Raw genomic sequence first — 23,756 nt, forward strand, 5'->3', positions numbered from 1 at the left:
CCATTCAGAAATACCAGTAAGACATTGTGTTAGTGTATCAAGAGTCGGAGTCATCAGGTGCTATAGATAAGTACAGCTGTGTGTCATCAGCATAGCTGTGGTAGCTCACGTTGTAACCTGAGATAATCTGACCTAACGGAAGCATGTAGATTGAGAATAACAGCGGACCCAGGATAGAGCCTTGTGGAACACCATATCGGATATCATGTGTCTTTGAGATTTGATTACCACAACTCACAAAGAATTTTCTCCCTGCCAGGTAGGATTCAAACCAATTTAAGACACTGCCAGAGAGGCCCACCCATTGACTAAGGCGATTTCTAAGAATATTATGATCAATGGTGTCAAATGCAGCACTCAGATCTAAGAGGATGAGAACAGATAAATGGCCTCTGTCTGCATTTACCCGCAAGTCATTTACTACTTTAACAAGTGCAGTTTCTGTGCTGTGATTTGTTCTGAAGCCTGACTGAAATTAATCAAGAATAGCATGTTTATTTAGGTGGTCATTTAACTGCATAATGACTGCCTTCTCTAGAATTTTACTTAAGAAGGGCAGGTTAGAGATGGGTCTAAAATTTTCAAAGGCAGAGGGTCAAGATTATTTTCTTGAGCAGGGGTTTAACTACAGCAGTCTTAAGACAGTCTGGAAAGACCCCGTATCTAATGACAATTAACTATGTCCAGAATATTGTCAATTAGCACGCCTGATATTTCTGTGAAAAACCTGGTTGGTATTGGGTCAAGGACGCAGGTGGAGGGTTTCAGTTGAGAGATTATACTATGTAATTCAGGTAAATCTATCCTGGTGAAAGCATTTAATTTGTTTATAATGGAGTACCGGGGCTTTGGAGGTTCTGCAGTGTTGGGGAGATATACTATGTTATCTCTAATATCATTAATTTTTTGAGTGAAAAATACAGCAATGTTCTCACAGGTTTCACTGGAAGTATTCTGGGGCATTCCTTTGTGTTACCTGGGTTTAACAGACGGTCAATTGTTGAAAATAAGACTCTGGGATTACTAGCATTGTTATTTATAATATTAGAGAAATAGCAGCCTCTCAAGACGGACAGTGTTATTGTATTCTGTTATTTTAACTTCAATATCTCATAATGGATAGTTAGTTTAGTTTTCCTCCATTTACGCTCAGCTCTACGACATGTTCTTTTTAAATCAGACACTCTTTGGGTCTTCCATGGAATAACAGTACTAGAGGATTTTTAACTGTCTTTTCAGGTGCAACTATGTCAACAGCAGTTCTTACTTTAGAATTAAAGTTTTCCACTTTACTATTTACATTATCCTCGCTATTATAGTTGGCATTATAAACGGACTGATTGCTTAGAATAGTTGTAAGCTTTAAAGCTGCTGATGAGTCAAAGAAGCGTTTTTTAACAAAATGCTTCTCATGAGCGTTTTCTATCTTTATTTCTATATTAAATAGTAGAAGGAAATGGTCTGATAGACCGATATCAGTGACCTGCTTTATATCAACTTTAAGTCCTTTAGTAATCACTAAGTCTAACGTATGACCTGCTTTATGTGTAGGCTGATTTACGAGCTGCCTCAAATCAAAAGAGTCCAGGAGGTTCATGAATTCCTTTACCTTTTGGTCACACTGATTGTCGACATGAAAGTTAAAGTCGCCGACTATTAAGAGTGCGTCATAGTTTGTAACTAAAATTGACATTAAGTCAGAGAATTCCTCAAGGAAAGACGCGTTATATTTAGGAGGTCTATACACGGATAATACGAGAACGTGAGAATCTCCATGAATAACAACGGCGAGATACTCAAAGGACTTAAATTTACCAAAACTAACATCTTTACATTTTAATCGGCTCGAGTAAATGTTTGCCAATCCGCCCCTTTTTCCCTGGCGGTCGCACGAGTAAAACTGTAATCCGGGCGCAGATTCATTAAAACTGCCGCCCCATTGGAATTAAGCCATGTTTCATTTAGCGCAATAAAATCAATGTTTCTATCACTAATAAGATCGTTTATAAAAAATGTCTTGTTAGTTAAAGCTCTAACATTTAATAGTGCCATATTTAATGTTTCTGAAGGGCAGAGCTGAATTTTATGCGTGTTATTGGTAATCGGAACAAAAATTAAGTTATTTTTGTTAACGCTCTGTGTGTACTTTTTATGTAATCTACAATCCGTTTTTATAGTCTTAATGCAGTGTTGATCTGAAGTAGTAATTTCAATTAAATTATTGGTGTTTATGCCGCACTGCCTAGATTTTTTACGTGCATTAAGATTTGTTATTAGATTATTAATGATGTGCACTTTAACGGAAGACTCTGTTAAGCCATTATGTCCTATCAAACCAGTAGCATTACGTAAGGGGTTAGCAGTAGAAGTAGACAGTCAAGATAGACGAATTACCTTAGCAATGTTTTCGGAGAGGACCCGGGCGCCAAATCTATTCGGATGCAGTCCATCCCGCTTGAAGAAGCGCGGCCTTTCCCAAAAAAGATCCCAGTTGTCTATAAACCCGATGTCTTGATTCTCGCAGAAGCCTCTCAGCCAGTTGTTTAAACCCAGCAGACGACTGTAGTATTCATGCGATCGTCTGACGAGAGGTAGTGGACCCGAGATGAAGATTTTTGCGGATGGGGTCCTCTCCTTCGTGTCTTCAACTAGTGCTGCGAAGTCAGCCTTGAGAACCTCTGACTCTCGGTGCCTTATGTCGTTTACGCCGGCATGTAGAATGATGGATCCAATTGCCCTCTTGTGCTTCTGGTAGAAGGTCGGCGCCCGCCTCATCACATCTCGAACTCGAGCACCGGGAAAACAAGAAACAAAGGATTTTTGATTAGGGCACGTGATATTCAGGTTTTGTACAATCGAATCACCTACCACGATTACATCACCCGGGGTTGAAGGCAGACTGGGGACGCGGAGAGGGTCGAATCGGTTCTGGATTTGAATGCTCGCCTGTGCCGCTGGAGGTGTTCTAGCCTTCAAAGCCTGCAAAGCTGAAACCCGTCGAGGTCTTCATCAGCGTTGTCGTTGTTCCTACGAGGCGCGGGGTGAAGCTTACTTGCCCTTGTATGATTGTCTTGTGATCATTTTTGATGCAACTGTCCATTCTTGCCTGCTACTTTCATATTTTAAAATTGGAGGGCTACCATTTTTGGAGTAATGATCAAAAAGAATTTCAGCAGACTCACTTGAATCATGAGTTTCTTCATTGAAAACTTTTGAAAAGCTGGAAATAATTAGCATGTTAGGGAATCTTGCATCTAGGTGCTTGACAACTGTTTCTAGGTATTTATCATATCCTAGCAAACCCGTGGCGTGGCATACAACGCATATAATTATTTATTGATAAGTGAACACTTCCTGAAAGACACAGTTGTCCAAACGGGGAGGGTTTGAGGATACAACTGTCAGTGAATGAAAAGATGGAACTCTGGAGAGAGCAACATAAAATTGTCTGTGAGTGAAAACAGGTTTTGGCAGATACAGGCATATATTTTTGAAAGTTTGTCCTTGTGCCTTATTAATAGTCATTGCAAACGCCAATCTAACAGGAAATTAATTGTCTGCGTGTGAAAGTAAAAGGCAAATTAGAATCTGATAGGGTCAGGGAAATCCGGGGAATAAGGACAGTTTGTGAGGTAGCAGATGTGATAGTCTTACACTCCAGTACATCATGGTGAATGGCTGGTAAAAGAAAGTCTAGTGCCATTAACCCATGGGCGGGGCTCTGTGAGTTGGCGGTCGTGGCTCTCTGTCTTGTGTGCGGTGAAAAGTCGACGTGGCTCAGAGGTGCATGTGGACTTTTGCACAGATGAAAGCGGCTGAGGCTGTGTTTAGTGAGTTGTTGCATGCAGGCACATAAGCAGGCAATGCACATGCCTCGAAAGCGACGCTGGATGCGGGAGGACGGTTACAGTTGGCGTCTGTGGCTCTGTCTTGTGTATCCCATGACGCAGTAGAAGGGTTAGAGTTGGCGGGCGGGGCTCTGTCGGGTGTATCCCCTGGTCTTAGAGTTGCCGGGCAGGGCTCTCTGTGTTGCTTGCGCTCACTGTCTTGCGTGCCCTTAGTGAATTATATATAAGTTTTGAATGACATTACATCACTCTGTGTATAAACAATGCAGAGATCTGACAATTCTTCTGCCAGACAATGATGAAGGCTTTCAAAATATCTCCCAGGAGTGTCTTTCAACTCCATGATGGACAATTTTGTGGTGAGCAAAATTGGCTCAATTTCGGTAAGATTGACATCCTGCCTTTGCCAAGCCTTAGATAAGTTGGACAACAAAGGTAATTCATCTGAAAGCATCATCAGAGAGGAAACAAAATTGTACGTTTTAATACATCTGCTTAATCCTTCAGCTGTGATGTCAGTTTGTGCAGTGGCCTCTCTTTCCAGTGCAACTATGACACTCATCATACACTGTCGTAATGACTGTACTGCAGAGTCATGAGACAGCCATCTAGTGTCACTGGCCATTTTCAGCTTAATCTGGGGAATGTTCAGAATATTTAGAATTTCCGTTAAACCAGCCATCCTAACTGAAAAATTTTGGAAGAAATAGAATAGCTGCCTTAAGATGTCTTTCAGTTTTGTTAAATAAGGTAAAGCAGGTGCTGCTTGGGCACTTGCAATGGCCAATCGGTCGGTGGTTTACACAGTGGCAGTTGACCAAGAGTCCAGATGTTTTATCTTTACGCAGTTTTGCCACACCTTTCTGTTTCCCAATCATAACGGCCAGCCCATCTGACCTTAGTCCAACCAGATTAGCAGTTTTCAAGCCTAGAATGTCCATAGTCTCGCTCAGTGTGTTGGTTATAGTCTCCGCTTTGTCATCACTCATATTGCGGGTTGATACAAAACTAATTCTGACCTCTTTAGTGACCTGGCAAACATTTAATGTAAATATTTGTTTTGCAACTGAGATGTCTGTGGTTTCATCACACAGAATACAGAAAACATTTTCAGCATGTCGGGCTTTATTTCTGATGCTAAGACATCTAGCAGCTCTTGCATTATTCTTTCAGAGATGTAATGTGCATTTTTACCAACATTGAAATTTTGTAAAAAGGAACAACCCATTTCTTTACAGTGTTCCAACAACTTTTCAAACAATGTTGTATGTTGCAACTCATTTTTGGCCAACCAATGCATGGATCTTAAAGCTTCCACAAAGGCATCTCTACGTAAGTTGTTTAACTTAGATACAGATCTTTCAATTTGACCGATTCCAGTTTGATGTAGTACACGCTTTCCTAAAAGATCAGCAGAAGACTCAATATGCGTTTTTACTTTTTTCATGGTCCAGCAAGCTTTCTTTTCGAATTCTTGTGCATGGCACGTTTACCTAAGGTAACTCCCTCCTTGGAGAGAGTTTGAATATTTCATGCACATTGAGCACCACATACCATTGTTTGTTTATGCCAGATAAGCGTTGCTTAAATTTATCAATTGGCAGAGTGTGTGCTGAAGAGATTTCCCCTGATTGACCAGCCTCTGCAATGTCTTTGTCTGAAATTGCCACATCAGGAGTTGACGCCGCACCTTCATTAGTTTGTGGCATCTCTTTTCTGAAATAACTGAGCAGTGCTGTTTTCTGAACACCTTATTTGCTCAATTTGGTAAAACGTGTGAAAAAAATTTAAGTACCTATGAATAAGACTTTTGAGCGGGAAAGTGAGAACCTGTTGGATATTCAGTGCACACTTGCACTACGGCACAGCAAGATATGAACAAAAAAGAAATGGCAGATGGGTCACTTTAACAAAACCCTCAGCAATTCAGTGATAAAACATTTGCTTAGGACACAAGAGTTTCTGCACACTTTTTGCTATATGGATGCAGGTCCAAATAAGAGCAAATATAAGAATGGCAGATGGGGTCACTTTAACAAAACCCTCAGCATGAGCAAATATAAAAATGGCAGAGAGAGTCACTCTACCAGGAACGACAGTGACTGCTACAAGGATTTTTACACACAGAACACACCTAATGCTTAAACAACTCTGTGTGTGTGTGTATATATGTGTGTATATATGTGTGTATATATATTATATATATATTATATTATATATATGTTTGCCATGTACTGAACAAGAAGAGAGCAGCTGTACGCTTAGCAGCACTTGCACAGACTGCACTGACACTGAAAACAGAGACGTCACTTCCTGACGCCTTTTTTCTGATATCGGACGGGCTGGCTCCACTAGTCCTTTTTTTTTTAATTTTATTTTATCAGTCCTCCTCTGACCCACCCACCTCCACATCCTCTTTGCTTGTGAACTGCCGCTCCGCTCCTGCTATTAGCATGCACAGCCCCCTCTCACCCGCCCACCTCTCCGTACTCCTTGCTACTGTATTAAGCTGTTCCGCCCCTGCTATTACCATGTACACCCCCTCTCGAAAGTCCACCTCCCCATACTCTGTGCTTGTGAACTCTGCTCTGCCTCGTCCCCGCTATTAGCTTTAGCATCAAGTAATCGGCAACATCCCATCCCGCGCCTCTCCCTTTGCCACTTGTGATCCTGCTTCTAAGATATCTGCCCACCTGCCTGCTCATCCCTTGCCATCTGTGCACATCATTAGATCTGTCTGTGCCTGCAGATTTGCGGCTGTCATCTCACAATGTCATGATAGATGACAGCCGGGCACTCAACTAAATTAGCTGGTCGGAGTGTTCGGCTAAAAGCTGCTAGGGAGTACACTGCATTCAATATTGCAAAAAAGAATGATCAACAAAGTGATGTGCAAATGCACATCTGTAAAATAGTGTAGTAGTGTCAGGGGTAACACCTTGTCTAACTTCAAGGAAGGTATAATAAACAATTTTTAAGCAATTAAATTTTGAGTGTTAGTGTTTACTTTCAATAAGACTTTAAAAATACATTTGAGTAATGACATTGTACCTGAAAGTCCTTGTCTTGCACTCTTTCTCATATTTTGCAGTTTATAAGAGCAATTTGTTAATGTTTTTAGTTTTGGTAAATTTTTGTCACGGTTTATTATAATTATCTTATGAATTTCATCAAAATGTGCATATCTGTTGTTAGCACTAAAGTAAAGATGATTTCTGTTCAAGGCTCACAAAGAACATGTTTTCTTGATCTTGAAAAGCAAGTTTAAACAGTCCAATCTAAAGATAAAATTTGAAAAGCTATTCAAAGCCAAAACAGAAGTGAACATTTTTAATTTTGTGAAACCAAGAGTTTTACTATATTTAAACACTTGCTTGAATTTCAGTTCAATTGGGTGCATTTCCTCCATTGTAACCACACATGTTGGTTTTATAAATAATGGTATGTTCATTTATGATATGAGGCATTACCTGGTTTGCCTTAAGTCTAGTAACTGAAGAATAAGTAGTATTTAAACTCAAAACTAAAAATTCAAACATAATATTTGAGCCACTATGAATACCAAGGTAGTTCCAGATATTATTTGTACAATACTGACTTTTTTTCTTTTTTTCAAAAAGCTGCTTTTTAATAACTTTTTTTTTCCCAAACCAGATCTGACACTTATCAGTGTAAATGCCTATACTGTGTCCATTGATTCTCTAATGTCTTATGTGATGAACAGCCTTCTCAAGGTGTGTCGCATAAGTGATCAGACTTCATTTAGTATGTGTCTTAATTTCATGACATTTGCTGTTATATTGTTGCAAACATAAATTTGATATGGCAGAGACATTAGCTGATTAATAAAATGTCTGAAGAATAGTATTTAATGGACTGGTCAAATTCTAAACTCCTGATACTTTTAATTTTAAAGATCTTCATAATACATGCTCTTTGTAAAATTAAGCTTCTCCATTAAATATTATTTATTACTAGCCAGCCCACAATCAGGCCGGTTTTTTAATAATTTTTAAGCACAGGGAGAAATTTTAACATTTGCAAAATCGGTAATGTAATAAATCAGCAAGAAAAGCAACATTGTAACAATGCACGGAACGAACCAACACACAATCGTCCGTGCGGCATAGCGAGGTGGGAGGGGGTTGTGTACAAAGTGCAGGAGCATCTAAGAAGACACATGTTTGTCGCGGATGCGAATTGCTGTATGTAGCATGTACAACACTTTGCTATGCTGCATGCGGTCGTGCTTCATAACCGAAAACTCATTTTTTAAAGACTGCTCACTTCATTGTGTTTTAACCTCAGTTGTAAAGGAATGTTTTAATGATCCCATGGTATACCCCTCGCAAACAGTTTTACACCATGCATATGGCGATTCACCTCCGCGAGAAACATGCCTCTATTAACAGTCAACGTGTGGGAGGGGGGTGTGTACAAAGGGTAGGGACGAAAACAGTGGGAGCGTATGAGTCGCACTTGGTGGCAATTCCACGGTTTGCAGCCCGAATGGGGTTCAACGGCTTACCCACGCCTAGACACATGCTCAATCTCATGAATAATTATTTATTGAATGGTAAACACTTCTGGAAAGACACGGTTGTCTAAAACAGGTTAGTGTGAGACTACAACAGTAAGTGAATGAAAAGATGGAACTCTGGAGAGAGCAAAATACAACACAATAGTGAACCCGCGGCATAACAAACGCCGCATAATTATTTATTGATGGTTGAACACTTCTGGAAAGACACAGGGACACCCTCAAACTGTTCTACACGCTGCATACAGCGATTCACATCTGCGACAAACAAACTGTTTTACACACTGCATACAGCGAATCACATCCGCGACATGATTTTTCCTAGATGGTCCTGTCGCGTTCACCCTCGCACTCGAAGCATACACACTGCCTGCTCATGTGCCCGGTCGCAAGAGAAAATCACGGAGAGCCACCCACCAGCTGCCTGCCTGTGTGTGTGCCTCTGTCTGTCTCTGGCGCGGCTTTCTCTTGCGCTGCCTCTGTGTGAACCGGTCAGGCACAGAGAAGGTCAGCTGCTGACAGAGCATCTCGACTGTTGCAGGGCCTGCATTGGTGAAGCAGGTGAGACGGTAATGAAACAGAGGCACAGGGCTTATTAGCTTTTAAAGACTGATTCCTTCATTGTGCTTTAACCTCAGTTTTAAAGGATTGTTTTAAGGATCCCATGGGATACCCCTCGCAAACCATTTCACACGCTGCATATGGCGATTTACCTCCGCGAGAAACATGCCTCTATGAACAGTCAACGTAGCTCGGAGGTACATGACATTAACCTGACCTGCACTGCATGTGGCCTCTACGACAGACGAACATAAATGACGGCATTTTTTCGGTGTCGTTGCGTCCGAGTTGGTGGGCGTGGCCCTGCGAGAGTTGTCGTCGTATCCAATGGTCTTGGAGTTGGTTGGCGTGGCTCCTTCCTGTGTGCCATAGGTGTCTCACTTGTCGGCTGCTTAGTGAATACACGCCCCTTCCGCCGTGCTTTTCATGGTTGTCTTGCCTTAGTGAATTATATATATATATATATATATATATATAGATTATTTCAAAATTTCTTTAAAACAGTCTGTTTTGTTTTCAAGGTGCATCACATAAATGATCAGACTATTGTCTACGCCACTGTACTAATCCAGAATTAGCCATTGAATTAGACTGATTTGCAGTATTTGCTTGTAACTGTGTCCATTAATACAGTTGACACTGTTAATTTGCTAATGTTGTATGAGATGAATATACTGAAAACATGTTTTAGTTATACTAATGAATATTACTTTGGCTTTAAAAAAACCCAATGAACAACACAAAATCATTGTTGATTCATTTTCAGCAGTGAAGTAGATCGGTAACTGTGTGTCTCTGTGATTGTATGCTTGCGTTCATATATTACATGTCGTACCATTAGAGGATTGCCCAGTGTGCATTTTGAAGCACTGCTTATTTTTGAATTAACATATGGAGCTGCCTATTTTGTCAACAATGTAGGCTAGCCACAGGTACAGAAGTAGCAACACTTTTTACAAGTTGGTACTACCACCTCTTTGGAGTTTCCTCTGGATACTCTGGTTTTCCTTCCACATCCCACAGACATGCAGGTTACATCCAGTGGCCAGTGCAGTCATAGTAGGCACCTTCTCCCTATTATCCTGACCTGAATAAACTGATAAGAAAATGGTTGGATAGTTGGACAACTGTAGCCTTACCCATTACAAATGAACGACGAATGCAAAGACTCCCTTCCTCCTTCAGGGCTGTGTGTGTTGCTGTCTTAAAAGCATCTTTCAGCTCCCTCATTCAAATGCATGATGCAACAAATTAAAATGATTACTACTCTCAACTGATTGGTCTCCTCTTTCATCCCTCATAGGATGCATGAATCAAGTATTTATTTTTTTTATTATTGAACTAATTCCATAATGAGATTTAAGTGGCAATAATGGAAGTCTTTTTTTGCCTTGAAAGAGCAGCAGGATTTTTCTGCTTTATTAAATTGAATAATGTTGGGTTTTTAAATAATAGTTATGATTCTTGCAATCAGATACTGGAATTGAGGAGCTGGCACTTTTAATTACCACACAGTTGTGTGCAACAGTTTGATCTGCTCTAGTCCAAATATGCGTTAACCTAAATTTAATAGCAAAAAAGCAGTTAACCCAACATCTGTGTTATATAAACTTTAAATATGACACATTTTTGTGCTCTTAGCAAATTAATACTAATTATGCATGCTTGTTTTTTTATGTAGCATGTATAAAAGCATCATCATAATTAAGTCAATAACAACTGACATTCTCATTCCGTCAGTTTGTTTTCTTATATACAGTAGCTTGCTAACATTTATTTCCTTACTTGACTGCTCCATCACAACAACTACAGGTGTGTGTTCTGGGGCTGGGATAAAAGAAGCTGAAAATAACAGCCTGGAAAATAGGAAGTCCTTTTCCATGTAGAGGCAACAGGTAGAACTTTTTTTTTTTTTTTCTTCTTCCCTCCTTGTCATCTCCATAATTCAATCAAGTCCTGTCATAAATAGGTTTGCCATTGTTTTACCTGCCTTAATACATATAGGTTGATACATTTATTTGTAGGTTGCTTCTTACAAATGTATCAGTTCTATGAATTCTCAGGACACAAGTGCAGATGTATAATATACAGTACATAATATATAGAAAATTCACTATATTACCCAGCCCTATTTGTAATCACATTCAACTCCATTTCTGGCAATGTGATTGTGTATGTTACTTAGTACAAGTGCATTGCATTCATTTATATTTGATTGGAGTAAAACAAGCGAGTTCAAGCTTATTTGGGTATCATTGAAAGTTAAATGTTTAGGTGGAATCCCCTTCCCTCTGGTTTGTTGAGTACAGAAAAACCAAAAGTGAATTGTACCTCTTTGTGCCATAAGGGAATAAAAAAAAACAATGTGGCTGCAAAGTACGTAATGCTGATTTAAATTCTACTAAAGATACTTTTAATTAAAACTTTTCAGAGTGCTTAAGAATGAGATGTACCATAGTATTATTCCATACACATAGCTGATTATAATGTAATAGCTAGAGTTGTTTTTCTTCTGTATATCTTGTAACTTATAGGCAAAAAATTATTCTTTATCCAGTGGAAAGATTTCTCAGCTACCCATATAATAACTCAGCTATTCTTTAATGTTGAACTTTTTTGCATAAGAATTTAATTAAATCACCATGGCCTATCCTGTTGTTGTTGCCTTACTTATATGTTCAAAGCCATGCAATACATGACCTGGTCGTCTTACTGTTACTACTGGCTAGAAAAATATTTATAAAATCCTTTTAGTTTATTAGCCAGGGACATCAGTTACATGTAACTGCCTTAGTTGGACTTATTAGCACTTTATTTTTATAGAATCCTGTAATTCACTTGTAAGCTTTCCTTATGAGAAAAAATGTTTCCTTAACACTCTGGCTAGGTTCATTTTACATGGGTTTCAGCTTTTCATAGTGCTTCCACTTTAAAGCCTTTTTCTCCCACACAGTGTGATTTTTAGCACTTTTAAGTTGGGGATGCTGTTCAATAGATTCCTTACATTGGGGTAATCAGGTGAAGTCCTAGGGCCTCATGCATAACGGCGTGAGTAGAATTCACACTATAACATGTCGTATAGACTAAAGCGAAAAAATCCAGATACATAAATCTGTGCGTTCTCCAACTTCCACGTTCTTCCGCTCCATAAATCCCAGTCAGCGTGAAAAGTAACACACGTGCACGCGCCTTCTGCCACTCCCAAACTCCTCCCAGAATTATGCCTCTTTGACTATGCAAATCACTATAAATAGCCCTTAAGCTTAAATTGTCAAATATCAAAGTTGCTGTGAAAAGGCGAGTTGTAGTCCACAGTCCAAGTGTCATATGAAAGCTTATTAAGGTACAGAGAAAAAAAATAGGCATACAGTGGGTAAAAAAGCAGGAATTGTCAACTGTAATTTCGGAATTTCCACTTTAATCACGTAGTTTATTTTGTCCTTAAAGTAGAACATCATAAACTTCATCTTAAAATTGTTTAATTTACTAGTTTCTCAATCCCATTGTAACTAAAGTAGCACGTTAAATGCTTTGTTTTGTATTTGATCTTCTATGTGCTATGTGGTTGTGAATCTCTACGTGCCTCTTAAACAGGCTTTCTCTTCCTCCGACAGGGCACAGAATCCATTATATTTGTGATATTACAGTAGTAAAATACTGAGATGTATACTTTATCATTTTCATGTTGATACAAGTTAAAGCATGTTGTTAAACATGGGAACACGGTAGCGCAGTGATTGTTCATGCCTCACGCAAGATGCTTGCTGCGCTGTGCGTGACCTTCGATGAAATAATTTACTGCACCAGTACTGTCTCTTTCAAACGTACTAACCCCCAATTCCTGTCCTTCCCTTTCTTTCTCCAAGTGCCCAATCGTCACACGATCAGCTCTATAATAGACGTTAAGCCACCTGTAAACTTATAACGCTGATTCTTCAAAACATTTAAGCAAAATATCTTCGCAGTACATGTTTAATTATTCTATCCTTCACGCCAGTCCCAGTGAAGCATACAGTGGAGGCAGGAACAATCCGTGAATGGAGAGCCAGATCCTTGCTAGCGTAGCGACACCGTGTCTTTTAACTTTATTTAAATAATCTATATTTTTAAGGAAGAGTAGCACTGCTTTGACGCTGGGTGTCGCCAGTCTGCAAAACCGAGCACAGAACTTGCGTGTGAGTATGAGGTACCATGAAAATGTGCGTGGTTTTACGCCAAGTTTAAGTTTTATACATTGCGATTTGACCATGGAAACGTTCATACGCAACATTTCTGAGCGTACACACCGATTATACATGAGGCCCTAGGTTCCTGCAATCCTACTCTGGATAAAAAGGTTTAGATAATGTCGTATATATTGTTCTTAATCTTGGATGCTGTCTCTGTCATTTTGTGCCTGCTCATACTCTTATTACCTGCTCTTGCTCTGTTCATTATGGGTTTACTGTTCTTATGCATGGGCTATTCAAGACTCGCTGCCCCTAACCTTCATACTACATGCTTCTTTTTCTTTGTTTTCCTCAGTATAGCTAGGTGGGGTCTGCACACTGATTCAAGCCTGAGTCCTGTTCTTCCTTAGCCCCCATGATTTTCATGATCACACCTGTCAGAACACAGTAGAATCTCTTTTCTTTATTTCTTTTCAGGCCTGCGGGTGCAAAATTCTGTCCAGAAATTATTTGTGCCTGAGATGGAATCAGAGATCAAGATGGCTGGTAGAAAATAACAAAGCCCAGTGTTTGAGATTTTTGAATGCAATATTGAAGGCTTTCATTATAAGCACATTGTCATTGGAGCAGGATATGTTGTGTGCTGCAGACATTTTAGAGTAAAAAACCCTCACACCTTAAAATTCACCTAGTTTTCATTAAAAATTGGCCTATTCTGGGCAATAAAAGGAAAAGGAAAAAAGTGCCAACAGTCAGTGCAGATTTGTTCAGCACAAATGACATAGAAAATATTTAAAAAATGATAAAATTGTGTAGAATTGCTCATATTCAGTACCTGGTTTTGATTATGCTTGTTTTTATCAGACAAAAACAAAACCATATAGTAAAGTGTGTTGTGTTGTAGTAAGCTTCCATTAACATTAAACTCGTATCTAAACCCGTTAAGTGTACAGTTCTGTCTGATTGTGACACAAACTAAACTCCATAGTAGCTCTTTAACCATACTATAATTACTAAAATTAAAATTGAAACTAATATATGTAAAAAATAAAATAGAAATGTCTTTGTAAAATAAAATTAAATTAAAACTAAAAATACATGACACAGGAAAATTAAAACTAAACTGAATTTCCAAGTAAGGTCAGAAAAAATATAGAAATAAAAACTACTATAAAGAGGCAAAGCTATAATAACCTTAGCTGTAACTATAAATCTTATAACCCTTACAATAGGAGATGCTACAGTCCTAACAGGTGAATTCTATGACAAACCAGATTTTAAAAGCATGTTGTTTGAGAAACTGTTTTAAAGCGTTTGCTTAAATTAAAATATCCTGGATTATCTTGGAATTCACAAGATCAACAGTTCAGATATAATCATGTTTGAAGTTTTATTTTTAGTATTGATTTTCTTTATAAAATCTATGCTGAAATTAGTCCCATGATTATAACGTTTCCCCTCATTTGCTGTTACACTTAATGGAATCCCCATGTCTAAATTAAATTCAAGCCCTGCATTGTATTTTGTATTTACAAATGTCAGTACTAATTTACTTAAATGATAGTTGGGTAACTACTTGATGAATATACCACTATTGTAAAGCTACTGTTACTTTAGTATTTATGTATTTCATATTGTTACAGCAAATATCTAATTTTGTTCACTTGAATAGCAGAGGTACTTTAATAAAAAGCAATTGAATAATATTTCCATTTTTGCTGTGGTGTTGAATACATACTAAGTATCATGAAATTTCTCTGATATTAGTATTGAATACAAACATTCTGGTGGTGTGACACCTCTGCTCTGCACTGTATTGGATGCTTGCTTCAAATGGTTTTTATATTTGTGATTTTAGCTCTTCATCAAAGGAACAATCCTTTATCTCTAAGCTGCTGTAGTGTGTGCACACATTACATGGGTTCATTGTTTCTAGGGAGTTAATATTGCTGGTGTTAACCCTGAAGTCAAAGCAAGCACTCTTATTCAATAGTTTAGGTGGGAGAATCCCGTTAGATGCCAGGGCTTCAGATTGGAAGATATCTCTTATCATTTGGTCAAGTGGAACGAGGAGTGTGGTTATGCCCTCAACAAAACATCACTGACTAGAATTGCAGGTTAGTTATATACATGCCAGTCGGTATCAGCAGCATAAGCCCTGAAGGCTCTCTTCTATTTCTTTCAAGGTTTGCAGCTTATAGAATATATTCATCTAGTAGTAATCTTTTTGAAGCATTTTCATCAGCTAGTCAAATTGTATGTGTAAGGTTTTAACTGTGTTGATCACAGTTATACTTGAGATACTGTGCTGAAACAGTACATTGTTGTTTTTTTTTGTTTTTTTTTTAATATATAAAGTCTTGTGCACTTCTGTAAGATTAAGTGGCAGACACAGCATTTGTTTTTGGCACCGGCCAGTACAAAGCTTCGCAGCGAACAGACTTCAGTCTAGAAACTTTAAAACCACTGAAAGAAACTGGGGGCTGAGCTACTTGCAACCAGTAATGTACACAGGATTGGGCCATATGTTGTTCTGTATGTAAAGAAATGAAAGTATTAAAAACTGTAGATAGAACAGGCTGTGGAAGTTGGAAGGGTCAACCCATAACAAATGGAAGTTAAAGGAGCAAAAGTATGAGTTGCAATAGCGAGATGCCTTGTTCCGGGGCAGAATGAAACCAGTGCAACAATTGGGGCATTCTCCATGGCCATAACAATGAAGCGGCAGTCAGGGATATAAATAGTTATAGCTTATTACTTTTCTTACTCTAGCATTGCTTAAAAGACACAACTCTTTTCTTTTAATCTTTGTTGTAACCTTGAAGAAGAATAAACAATTTTTTTTTATTACTTCCAGAAATCCACATTGTCCTCTATCCACAAGGAGGGTTGCTACAATAAGAATTTAATTGTGCTGTGCACATGAGATACTAAATCTGAAATAAATATAATTAATAATGATAATGATTAATAATTAATAAATATCAAAGCGATAGTTTTTTTAGCCTGTGCCATTGTCCTCCAGCGTGCACAATGTACATTGCGTGGTTACAACATATTAATCAACTTTTCTTGCAACATGTTGTTTTCACCTATGTTAAGAAAAAGTTAAATATGTGCTGTTAGCAAGCCACAATTAAACACAAAAGAAGTCTGATTTTTTTTTCTTCCTTATAATGTATACAGAGCTTTTTTTTTTTGTTTCAAAGGTGGTATAAAGGGAATAATTGATGTCATGTTTGAGTGAATAAAAGTAATTAGTAAGTTCTAGTTTCCTAAAAAAAAAAAAACAACAAATTTGTTTCTTGTTGAGAGGCATTTATACAAATCCATTTTATTATACGACATATCTAATATTAGAGTTTTGTTCTAATAAGGCATTTGTAGAAATTTAATTGAATGTGGAACAGAACACTTTTGAATCATTTTAATAACATTGCCAAATACTGGTATGTGTGCTGAGCTGCAGTAATCTGAGAGACAAAACTACTGCATCAAGAGTGAAAATGCATGTGTACCATAAGTGTAGATGCTTTCCACGGTACCTGTGTAAAGCAACTAAATATTCGTAATCCACAAGCAACTCTATCTCAAAAACCACCGCCACCCCATCCCTGTAACAGAGGCAATGGTATAGTACATCCTGATTATTTTGTAAAGATGATGTTAACTTTTATAACATCATACATCCCTACACTTCAGCTAAATATGACTGTATTCTAATTTTTTTTTTTTTTTGGTTTCCCTTTCTGTTATTGCCTCCACTTCAAAAGGACATTGGTTATCTCTGTGCCTGAGAAATTAAAAGGTGATGTCTGAAGGACTACAGAGTGTTAGCAGCCGCTCCTAATTGTGAAGAATTGCTTTGAGTGTCTATTGCTGGGCCACATTAAACAAAACATTCCAGATAATGTGCACCACCTCCAGTTTGCATATCATAATTACTTTTCCACCATGAATTCTATATTGCTTGCACTTCATACAATCCTAGCACATTTAAGTAATACAAACTACTGTGAAAGAGTCCTGTTTATTAATTACATATTTGTGTTTAACACTGTTGTATCATTAAACTTCACCATTAAACTCTTTAATTTAGGGCAGTGGTGGCGAACCTATGGCACGCGTGCCAAAGGGGGCACTCGGCTCCCTTCACCGCTCCCCTCACCGCTCCCCCTCTTCACGCGCGCCGGAGGACTTTTCTCACATCACCCGCCCCTCTGCCCAGCAGCCCAATGGGAGCGCTTCCTTCCTCTCCTGTCTGGGGTAAGGTGGGCGGCACACATGCTGCTTGAGGTGCGGCACGGACTGCAGCCTTTTGAGCCTGTGATTCCCGTGGTGGGGTTGGAGGGGATGTGGTATAGCGGGTCCACAGCTCAAAATTGAAAAGGCCAGTTTTAACAGATAATTGCCGCTCAGCGCTTAAAGGGGTTATGGTAGAGTGGCGGGCGGTTTCCGGGAGCTTTGTGATGCGGGCAGTCCTCGCTAAGCGCACAGGTGAGGAGTCGTCCACATCTGTAATTATTGCCGGGAGTTGCTAATCGCCACACCTGATCCACGACCCCGTAATATATAATGGAAGCTTTGGGGGCGGAGCTTAATAGGGAAGACCTGCGTGAAACACTTGAGAGGATCAAGGGATGACAAAGGACAGCACAGTTAGTTATGAAAATGAAATCCTTAAAGTGTGGAATTCTCTGCCAAATAATCTTAAGTCAATGAAGGCACTTGAGATTGCTTTCCTTACTTTGTTTGGAACATCTTATGCTTGTGCGCAGCTGTTTTCAGATTTGAATTAAATCAAATCTGACACCAGAAACAGACTAACAGATGACCTGAGTGCTGCATGTGTTGCTCTCAAACTTACAAAGTATGAGCCAAGGTTAGACAAATTATCAGCATGTATACAACAGCAAAAAGCACATTAATTGTTCAAAAGCATACCCAATGCAAACTTTTTTACCTTTCAACAAAAAGTTGTTTGTATCATTGAAAGCTCTGTTATTATGTTTTTCTTTTAAGACAAAAGATGTTAATGTATGAGTTGCTTTTCTAAACTAAAAGCTCAGTAGATAGACAGACAGAGCATCAGTATTGGCAGTTCAGTCCAATTTATCATCCAGCTGCACTCCCAGGTATTTATAGGTCTGTACCCTCTGCACAGACTCAACTCTGATGATCACTGGGTCCATGAGGGGTCTGGGCCTCCTAAAATCCTCCACCAGCTCCTTGATTATGCTGGTGTTCAGTTTTAGGTGGTATTCAGGTTAAATTGCCATGTTGGCACTTTGCAATAAATAAGTGGGTTTTGGATTGCAGTTTGGGCACTTGGTTTCTAAATGGTTCGCCATCACTGATTTAGGGCATCATACTACACAATACAGCTGGATTTTTTGACTTTCTAGTAAACCTTAGCTTGTCCGGATTGGCAACATCGCATCTTTCACACTGATCCCCAACAAACACTTTTGGTCCATTGTAAAAACATCAGATAAAACTTCTCTTTAGAATTTGGATTCACAGCCAAAAGGAATACATGAACAGTTGATAAAGTGTTTCAATTCATCAGTTTTCAATGAATCCATGATCCTGCCTGTAAAAAGTGAATAATGCAGTGCACAATCAAATAAAATTAATTGAAAAGTTGTTTTTTTTTAATTGCACTCTGTTGTATGGAATGAGAATTTATTTATTTATTTATTTATTTTATTTTATTTTAGCAGTACACATCTAGTAACTTGAAATGAGAAGCAACAAGCCAAAGACATCAGATGAAGCAAGTAATGGTATGTATAAAGCCATGTCTTTTTTTTTTTTTTTTGAGTCTATGATTACAGTTCTTGCATTTCCCAAGCTGTCATTTTTACTGATTTAGGGGAGAATATCCATGGTATTCTGCCAGAGTGACAACTGTAGTTATGTTGGCAAAACAGCACTAAACGTTTGAGATCTTGTAGAATAATGACCGCTATGAGTAAGTAGACACAAACTTTGTTCAAGAAAAGACAACATGTACATTAATAAATATCTAATAAATTTTGATTATTTTTTAAAATAAGTGCATCCACTCTCTAAAATGGTTGTTTTTTAGACATGTAGGAAGGTTGGCTTTTGTGGTCAACTGTATTTTTCAAAACTCGGCGCTTATTTGCAGTTTAAATATTGATTAGATGTGCATTATGTTTTGTTCTATGACGATGGGGGGGACAAAGGAAAAAGACTTTTGAAATGTATTTTGTATAGTTTCTCCATAATAAACTTATTTTACAGGCTATAATGAATTTTATATACTTACCTAAGGGTGTGGATTGTTTGTCTGTAATACTAAACAACTTTTGTTTCTCAGAAATGTTCAGAACACTTTCACTATCTTGCACTTCTTTTAATAAGGGTTCTGTTTTAATACTGGTTTATTTTGTAATTGGGTTAATTTTTAAAATGACAAACTTAATGGCATCTCCCTAACCTGGGACGGACACCTAAAATGCAGGAGGGAATAAGGGTTAAGTAATGCACAGATTTTTTTTTTTTTTGGTCACGCAATCTGTACATGCTTATGGGTTGTTGTGGAGTTTTTGATACTTGTCATCACTTGTCACCACCTCAGCAGCAGAATGAAGGTGCACAGCCACTCAACAGAACAGGCAAGCTGCTTGTGCACCTCTGGCATCCTAAAGGTAACAATAATGTATTTAGTAATGCAGCTTGCTTCTGCATCTCCAAGGGAAGATAAGTAGGTGAACCCACTGTATCTAGTAAAAAACATATGTATATATGACATTCCAGTACCGCTGCACCCACCCGTTATCAAACAATTTACTTTTTTCCCCTTCCACCAGAGATGATTATAGATAGATAGATGGATCTTTATTGTCATTGTCACTTTTACAAAGAAACAATGAAATTGAAGGTGCAGTCGACTCAGTGTGAGGCATAAGAGTTGAAAAGACAAGAAGAGAGAAAATAATAAGAAACTGAATAGTAATAAAAGAACTTTACTAAATCTACAAATTGCGCTTGTTATGTAAACAAATTGCACTGGTTGACTTAAGATCTATATTGCACATTGGGAGAATGCTATGGAGCAGGTTTATTCTGAGTTCAGGGTCTTGATTGCTTTTAGATAAAAGCTGTTTTTAAGGTGGTTTGTCCTGGTTTTCATTGCTCTATCTCTCGCTCGATGGCAAAAGCTGGAAGAGGCAATGACCAGGATGTGATGAATTCTGTGAAATGTCTTTTGCTTTTTTTGCGGCATCGGGAGGTGTAGATTTGTTCCAGAGTGGGGAGGGTACAACCAGTTGTTCTCTCTGCTGTCCTGGCGACCCTGTGGAGCGCTTTCCTTTCTGAGGAAGTGCAGCTGCAGTACCACACACACAGTCCATAAGTAAGCACACTCTTGATGGAACAGTGATAAAAGGCAAGGAGTAGATTTTTGGGGAGATGGTTCTTTCTGAGGATTCTTAGAAAATAATATCTCTGCTGCGCCTTCTTCAGCAGCTCCTTGATGTTGGCGCTCCAGGTCAGGTCATCCTCCAGCTCAATTCCCAGAAACCTGAACACCGGGACCCTCTCCACACAGGCCCCGCCAATGATGAGTGGCTGGATGTCAGTTTTTTTGTTTTTTCCAAAGTCAATAACAAGCTCATTTGTTTTTGTGATGTTGAGGAGCAGGTTATTTACTTTGCACCACTCTGATAGCCGCTCCACCTCGTCCCTGTATGCCTGCTCACCCTCCTCGCCCGAGATGACTCTGACCACCATTGTGTCATCCGCGAACTTTATGATCTTGTTACTATGGTGAGTGGGGACACAGTCATATGTGTATAGGAGCGGGCTGAGTGTTAAGGCTGAGAGCAGTGGAGATGTGGGGACCCAGCCTGACCTTATGGGAGCGACCAGACAGGAAGTCCAGTCCCCAACTGCAGTTGAGTGATGGAAGTCCCAGATCTTCCAGTTTGGACACCAGTCGTTGTGGGAAAATGGTGTTAAACGCCAAGCTGAAGTTCACAAAGAGCAGTCTTCCTCCCCTGCTCCCCTGCTGCTCCAGGTGGGTCAGGGCAACATGAAGGGCTGTGGCCACAGCGTCCTCCGTGGATCTCTCTGCTTTGTAAGCAAATTGAAATGGGTCCAGGTCTGCTGGCAGGCAGGTGATGATTTGACTCCGCACCAGTTTCTCTGAGCACTTCATGATGACAGATGTGAGTGCCACTTGGCGGACTGTTTCAGTTTCAGCTTGGTGAACAAATTCAATTTGCCTGATTGCACATATTTTTTTTGACAGTTTTTAAAAACAAAAAAAAATATTATTCTGAACCAATTCTCAATTCGTTGCTTCTGTTTTGGGAATTATATAAGCACTGGAGTCTTGGTGCACAGTTGCCATGGTATCTGTTAGTTTCTCAAGTAATGAATATGGTTCACTAAAATCTGTTTAATCTTGTAGAAGAGATTTCCTTCTGGTGATAACAGATAATCGTACAAATGATGAACAGGACTGTTTTTATATAAAGTAAATTTTTGTTTTTCGATGCACTTCAGTTTTTCCTCATGTTATTGCTTACTATTTGCAAACATTTGTATTGAGGAATTCATAAAAAGTCATTTTATTATTAATTATTCAAAAAGTATAATTTGTAAGGATTAACAAACTTATTCAGTACATTTAACAAGGTAAGTGAGAAGCCAAACCCTGTGGATCAGTGGAAACTGTGGGGGAAAAAAAGAGGGCTATAGAGCTGAATTTTGTTGTGAGATAGAAGATATTAATAGCTAACTATGGAAGATTATTTGTGCCAAAATTAAATGCAATTCCAACATGTTAGCACTATTTGTATGGTTTTATCATGTCCTAATTAAAAACATATCAACCAAATAACCAATTGCTTCAGTAATGCACGCAAATTTTCATGTCAGTTTAAAATGCAATACAGAAGCATATTACCTTTTAATTAATGTCTGTATATTGCATGTCATAACAAAACAAAACACAAAGTGTAATGCATTTAGAAGTCCATGGTTCAGTCATGTCAAAACTAAATGTACTCAAATGACCAGTTAGCGTCATGAAACATTTCACATTCTGGTGATGAGTTTCTGATTTCTCAATGTGGACTGTTGAAGTTAATGAAACAATGGAAAGTATGTTTTAGGGGTCTCTTATGTTTTAGGGGTCTCTGAAAAGGTTTACGCTTATCTATTTTTTTTTCTGACATCTGACATAACAGCATGTTACTATGAAATAACCACTATGCACGTGGTAATACTGACCTGATGAACCTATGAATTCATTTGTATGTTCAATTTACCAATTAAATTATCTTATAAACACAAGCACATACATTGTTTTTGTTTCTGTGTTTTTTTTTCTTTCTCCCTTTTATTAAAGGTTACTCTCACTTACTATTTCCCAGCACATCATCAGTATTTTTATCATAGATGATTTTTGCATAGAAACATTTGGTTTGACACCATGCTTAATAAGAATTTTTATTTTCTCTATAGACGAAAATTGTCAACAGAATGAAGAAAACCAAACCGTGGTGGTAAACAGTGAAGCTGACCGATGTCCAATCTGTCTGAACCTCCTTTTAGACCAAGAACTTGCTGTTCCTGAGAATTGCTCCCATGTTTTCTGCTTAAGCTGCATATTGAAATGGGCTAATGTAAGTTTACTGTTTTCAATACAGTTTTTGTAAAAGGAAACATTTTAATTATTATTATACAAGGGGGAGTCAAGCTAAAGTTAGAAAATGGAATGAACCTTGCACCACCTGCCTGGAAGTGCCTGGATTCCAGTAGAATAAATGGTTTAGTCTTGTCCTCGCAACCACTCATGCACCTGAGTTATTGTCAAATACTACATGCCAAGGGGTGCTACAGTCACTAGTGTAATTTACTGTGACTTGCTGGAGACCAATGTAAAGCCTGCTATTCAATCCAAATGACGGAGTCTGCTGTCTCAAGGAGTCCTTTTGCTGCAAGACAGTGCCTGCCCACACACTCCTAAGAACACCAAGTCTTGTCCGGAGAAACTGAAGTTTGATGTATTGTTACATCCTCCTTGGCTCTGTGTGATTTCCACCTTTTTGGACCGCTAAAGAAACATCTGGGTGGTCATTGATTCAAGACAGATGAAGACTTGAAGAAAGCAGTGCACAAGTGGTTGCAAGGACAAGAGGAAACATTTTATTCTGCGGGAATCCAGGCACTTCAGGCAGGTGGTGCAAGTGCATTGAGAAGGTTGGAGACTACTTTGAGAAATGACATTCTCAGTTTTGTTAAGGTTTATTCCATTTTCTAATAAATCCCATTTTCTAACTTTTTAGCTTGGTTCCCCTTGTAGTTTAATCCTCTACTATTAAACAATAACAGGTTCAGATAGCATAATTGACAAGAATGTAGTGATTCAATGTGTGAATTTTCTTTTCCTCTCTTTTTGTTTGTATTGCAGAATGTTACTTCCTGCCCAGTTGACCGCAAATTATTTCAAGCTATTTACAAACAAGAACCTCATCAGACATTTATTGAGGTTAGTTTATCCACTTTTTGACATTAGGAATTTTTAGTAATGCTTTTATTTTGATGTGCTGGTGTTTTACCTGTTCTATATTATAGTTGCAATTTAAACAGTTGCTTTTT

General features: G+C 38.5%; 1 protein-coding gene across 4 annotated transcripts in view; it reads left to right on the top strand.

The window, feature by feature from the left end:
* Nucleotides 1-23,756, top strand: part of scaf11 (SR-related CTD-associated factor 11) — a 125,914-nt gene that overhangs the window by 15,543 nt on the left and 86,615 nt on the right. For 2 of the 4 annotated variants that reach the window (XM_039760874.1, XM_039760873.1), the window contains 3 exons: nt 18,839-18,904; nt 22,620-22,780; nt 23,569-23,646. In XM_039760874.1, the coding sequence (XP_039616808.1) occupies nt 18,862-18,904; nt 22,620-22,780; nt 23,569-23,646 (282 nt within the window). In that variant the 5' untranslated portion in view covers nt 18,839-18,861. Of the gene's footprint in view, nt 1-18,838; nt 18,905-22,619; nt 22,781-23,568; nt 23,647-23,756 lie in introns of those variants that run through there. The other 2 variants (XM_039760875.1, XM_039760876.1) reach the window with 2 other exon arrangements.

This window comes from Polypterus senegalus, chromosome 8 (genome assembly GCF_016835505.1).
Source record: "Polypterus senegalus isolate Bchr_013 chromosome 8, ASM1683550v1, whole genome shotgun sequence".
Lineage (NCBI taxonomy): Eukaryota > Metazoa > Chordata > Cladistia > Polypteriformes > Polypteridae > Polypterus > Polypterus senegalus.